The 5556-nt window shown below is 54.4% G+C and overlaps 1 protein-coding gene across 1 annotated transcript in view; it reads right to left on the bottom strand.

Annotated features, from left to right (window-relative positions):
- Positions 1 to 5271, bottom strand: part of PDE2A (phosphodiesterase 2A) — a 65241-nt gene extending 59970 nt beyond the window's left edge. Inside the window, exon 1 of the mRNA XM_023521674.1 lies at positions 5146 to 5271. Coding sequence (XP_023377442.1) covers positions 5146 to 5262 — 117 coding nt within the window. The 5' untranslated portion in view covers positions 5263 to 5271. The remainder of the gene's footprint in view (positions 1 to 5145) is intronic.
- Between the last annotated feature and the right edge of the window lie 285 nt (positions 5272 to 5556).

Genomic DNA, 5556 nt, shown 5'->3' with positions numbered 1-5556 from the left:
TCACTCTGGGCTGAATCAAGGGGTCCCAGTTCTGTCCCACCATGGCTCCAGAGTTTCTGTCCAGCATTGCCCTCACTACACAATCTATTGACATCAGTCCTTGTCTGTGCCCCTCCCCCACCCCATCACTTGCCCATCGTCAGCCCTGATACCTAGGTCTGTCTCCCTGCCACAGAGCAGATATGCTGTTAATCAGACTTGGGGTAATGTGTGGCAGAACTTTAAGGTGCACACCATGCTCACCTCTACCTTCCCTCTCTGTTAGGGACACATAGTAGGTGCTCACTTAATGTCCACCTATGAAAGCCTGGCAGTATACAGTGAGTGGCATGGACAGGCAGGGCTGAGTTGCTTGCAGGAAGTGAGAATCCCTGGCCTAAGCGGGGGACTTCCTGGAAGAAGCATCTGGGAAGATCCTCCACATGTCAGTTCTAAGATAGCAATTGAGGACAGGCCATAGAAAGCCCCCAGCCCAGCCTTAGGGGCTTCAGAGCAGACCATCAGAGAGGGACCAGAATCTGCAATAGGGGAGATCCAGTGGCCCGAGCCCAGGACAGAGCCACTGGAGAGTTGGCAGTGCATTCAGGGAAGGCTTCCTGGAAAGGGGTTACTTCTGGCTGGTTTGGGGCAGGGAAGAAGGTGGAGATAAATCAGATTGGAGAAAGTGGAGAGAGGCAGAGATATAGAAGAGAAGGTTCTGTCCCTTCTTGTCCTTCACCCCTAAGAGAAAAGGGAGGTGGGAGGTGGATGAGCAGGAGAAGCAAAGAAGGCCAAGGCAAAGTGAAGATAACAGCAATGCCGACACCATGGCCAGGGCGGGTATGGATGGCTGGGGCTGGCAGGGAGCAGGTCCCCAGCTGTGGCTGGGAAACGTTTCCTGTCTCCTAGCCAGAGGGGTCATTAATAACCATTTACCCGCCACAGGCAGCACGGAGGCCAGCCAGGGAGCAGCATGTGCTGGGGCCAGAGCCCAGCCTGGTGTCCAGGAGAGCTGTATTCTGGGACCAGCCCTGCTGCCTTGCTGTGAAACCTGGACAAGTCGTCTGACCTTCCTTGGTCTCTGGTAATGCTGGTAAAAGGAGGGTCTAAAGAGGAGGCTTCCTAAGTCCTTCCCCCTACCCCAGTCTGGGTCTCAGTTTCCCTAGATGGCAGTTGAACTGCCAACACTACAGGGGGTTATGAACATCTGATGACTGATATGAGCATCTGGACTATGGCAAGTCCAGTTCAAGACACATGGGATGGGCAGACCTGACCCAGCTTCTGAAGAGTGAGCCTTATTGAACCAGGTGCATATCAGGCTGGGAAAACACAGAAATGAGAACATCTTTCCAGAGCCTGGGGGCTGACAGTGTGGCTGGGCCAGGAATATGAGGTTTCTCAGACACAGGAGGTGGGAGCCCCATAAGGCCTGTTTTGTCACTGATATGACCCTAGCAATTAAAATTGTGCCTGCCTGGTGCGTAGCAGGTGCTCAATAAATGCTTTTAGGCAACTGAATGATTTAATCTGTTAAATGAGACATCTGTGAAAGGAGCTTGGAATTTGGAAAGAGCTGCCTAAAAGATGATGATGATGATGATGATGATGATGATGATGATGATGATTCTAGCCAAAGACAGTGGGATGGGCAAAAACCTTGTATGTGAAAGCTTGAGAAGGCTGGAGGCCCAGGAATGGCAATCCAAAGTCCGATAGTATCGCTTGGCTGCCTTCAAGATCCCTTTTTCCAGTTGGGCCGGAATCTTCCTTAGCCCCAGGTCACATGTCTCTGTTCACCCAATACCCTCTTCGAGGCCCAGGCCAAGACTGCTCACTTCAGAGGACCTTCTGGAATGTGATGCATTGGCCCCCAGCCCCTTCCCCTGATGGACTCTGATAGTCTCTGTGTCTTCCAACAGTATAGAGTCCTGGCCTTTCATGCTCTCCAATACCTGTTGGCAGGCTGCCCAGTAAGGTTTCCTCATACTTTTCTTTTAAGAATATGACCTGGATCCTCCTACTGAAGGCATCTCCCCCATCAGACTAAAGGATCCCCAAAGGTATGACCAGGCCTCCTTTTTCAGATAAGGGTCTCTGTGAGGACAGGAACTATTTCCCCCATTAGAAGGGGAGTCAACAAAAGTGGAGACAGACTGAGGTCTTCTTGGTTGTCTCCCAGCCAAGGGACCCTAAGTGAGGGTCATGCAGAAAAGAGAAGAAGACAGGTCAGCATGCAGAAAGGAGTGCTTGGCTGCTCAGCACCCCAAAGATGATGTGAGGAAGGGCATTGGGCCACCCAGGAGACTAAGACTTCATGGTTGGCAGACTCGCCCAACTCCAAGCCTGGCCCAAGGTGCTCTTGCATCAAAGAGGTGCCACTGGGGATACCACCCAAGTCTTGCTGTCTGCGCCTGAATTCCTCCTCTCTGTGGAGCACTGTGAGATGGTAGTAAGCACGGTGACCTATGACACGTGCATCCTCTCTCCACCCCCCTCCAAATCTCAGCTCAAAACACCAGACAGGCTAAGAGGAAAAGAACAAAGGTTCCCGGACTGTGACATCGCCCACCGCCTGCCTGTCCAGGGCCTGCTCAGCCGGAAACCCAAGACAAAGGCCTTGGTCAAAGCAAGGAGGATGAAGGGCAAAGGGTAGACGCAGCCTGGCCTGGGGGAGCCATTCGAGAACGTCACTGGGCATCTCTAGGGACCTAATTGGGAGGAAAGCAAGGACAGGATGGCAGCCAAGCTCTCCCTGTACACATACGTCACTCCACAAACATTTATAGGACACCTGCTGGATTCCTCATACCCCCAACATTACATACCTTGTTCCTCACCCCACACACCTTATGCACACATTGCCTTTTACCTCCACAGCACATTCCACAGCCTGCAACACCCCCTACACCTCTTATCTTCCTGGACACCCCTCACACACTCCTCACCACACACATAAACAGCTCACAAGGAGAAAAGATCACACAATCCACACGTCGCACCAAAAAGTCACATAGCTCACACACCCACACTTCACACTGCACTCACACTCACACTCAACCTCCCACCATGCACCTCACACCCCACACTCACCTACCTAACCAGAGACACGCATACAATTAAATTCAACACACCTCACCCAGACATAGAGATACATCCTGCATAGATAATGTGTACACCTAATGTCACACTAAATGCCACACGTTTGTGGACACAACCCTTCAGCGTAGACAATCCTGCCTGCACATGCCTCCCCCCAACGTGCACGTGGACACTCACATGGACACGCACGTGCACGCGCGCGTGCGTGCACGCACACACACACACACACACACACACACACAGAGTCAACCGGCTCCTTGCCTTGGACCCCTTCGCCCTGGCTGCTGCACTCTTTCTCATCCAGAGTTGCTCAAACAGCCACCACACAGACACATGACCCTTAAACACCAACACACAGGTCCTAATCAATTTCCCAAGCAAGCCCAGGTTGTATGCAGTGATTCTATGCCAGTCACTTAGGCTGCAAACACACTCAGGCACACACAGCTCCCCCTACCCTCACCCCCTCTGCTAAGTCATCCAATGAAAGCTTCCCTTAGGTCCCTATTCCTGGCTACACACAACAGCCAATAACATACACAACCACACAATCAATCCCCCATGCGAGCTTCCCCTACAACTCCATCCCATGATGACAAACACACTACCACATACATAGACGTTCCCTACACACACCAGTCATATATATACAGCTGCCACTCCACACCCACAACACAGCCTCCCTAGCCACACATGTCATGCAACATCATACACTCACAATCCTTACACTCACCATAAGCCCCTGAGAATGCCCCCAAATAATCCCACGCACGATGATGCATGCAATGCTACATGAAACAACACACATGATCACACGAAAGGCACACCCAACACATGCAACCCAGCCTGCCCTACACAAACACACACCTCAGAGTCACCCAGCCTTGGACACCTCCCACCACAGGTGACTGACAACAGATTGCAGTTTATTCCTCTCCTCCCCCATCCCCAAATCCCAACTGCCCCCCGTCAAGACCAGGGCAGCAGGGATGAGGGGATTTATAAGTTATGAACCCCAGTGCTCCAGTGTACCACCCCCACCTGCCTTAGATCCCTGGACACCACCCAAGGGCTGCGCATTCCATGTTTAGTCCCTTCCACCAGCGCCCACACGATGCCATGCCTGACAACATGGGAGGGAAGGAGACCTGGGGAACTGGCCCAGCATTCTGAGTCTGACCCCTCCTCACCCAAAAGCAGAGGCAGGTATATGGGGAAGGGATGACCACAGGGAGAGAGACCTAGAGAAATTGAGGGGGGGAATGACAGACAGACCAAGAGAGGCGGGCACATGGGCAAAAGAGGCCAAACAAGAGAAACAGAAGCAGAAAGAGAGGACATCCAGAAAGACTCAGAGAAGCCAGAGGAGAAACTGGAGAATAAAGTGGGACCACCACACCCAGAGAGAAACAGGAGGAGACAGTGTGACTAGGTGGAAAAGACTAGGTAGCTTCTATACAGTAAGGAAGGAGGGAAAGCAGGAACAAGGTTGGAGGTGGGTCCTGCAGAAGAAAGAGAAACCATAATGTAAGGTGTTTGGACCCCAGGGTAGGGGCCCAGGTGAGGACTGAAGTCCAGATGTTTGAGTGGGAATCCGTTTCGGGGAACAGATGAAGCTGCAGAGTGGAGGTTCAGAAGCTTAGGGTGAGGCCCAGCTCGGAGGTGGGGTCCTGGCTGAGAGCAAGGGGCTCGAGTGCTCTGGTGTGCCTGGAGTCTGATATATGTAGTGGCAGTTCAGGGGTCTGGCTGGGCAGGGGTCCTCCACTAACCGGGGAGGCAGGGGGTTACAGACTTGAACAGAGCTCTTGGTGTGGATTGGGAGTTCAGTGCTTGGGGTAGGGTCCTGGATCAGAGTCTGAGGCGAGGTTTGGACTGTGAGCTGGGGCTTCATGGGCTCCCGGACTGGGCTGCAATCAGAACTAGGGGAGGGGTCCCCACTCTGAGGAGAGCACAGGGGCGGGGTGGACCATGAAGTCGGCGACTGCACGCTCCGCGGAGGACCCGGCTGGGCGCTGCCGGACACCCGCTTCTCCGCGTGCCCAGCGCGGGTGGGGGCCCCCCTACCTGCAGGCTGTCGGCGCATGGCGGCGGCGGCTGCTCGTCCGGCTTGAGGAAGACCTGCTGGCCCCGCCTGAGGAATTGGACAACAGCGATGAGGATATGGTGCAGCACCAGAACCATGCTCGCAGCCACCCGCCCGCCCGTCCGTCTGCCCCGCCGCTGCGCTGGGTCAGTGCGTCCGCGATAGCTTCCCTAGGTCCGCGCGACTGTCCTCCTGGGCCCCGCCCCGGACCGCCCACTCCCCGCCCCCTGGCCACCGAGCCCCGCCCACTTCCCCGCAACCCTGGACAGCACCTCTCAGCTAGTCCGATCTTCGGACCCCATCAGATCCCCCACCAGATCTCACCTCCCTCATCTCTCCGCTCTCAAGTCTTCCAGCTCGTCCGCTATTAGGATCCCCGCCAGGTAGCCGGC

This window comes from Pteropus vampyrus, unplaced genomic scaffold (assembly GCF_000151845.1).
Source record: "Pteropus vampyrus isolate Shadow unplaced genomic scaffold, Pvam_2.0 Scaffold311, whole genome shotgun sequence".
NCBI classification, from domain to species: Eukaryota; Metazoa; Chordata; class Mammalia; order Chiroptera; family Pteropodidae; genus Pteropus; species Pteropus vampyrus.
The sequence above is the reverse complement of the archived record's forward strand: the minus strand, read 5'-3'. Positions and strand labels throughout refer to the sequence as shown.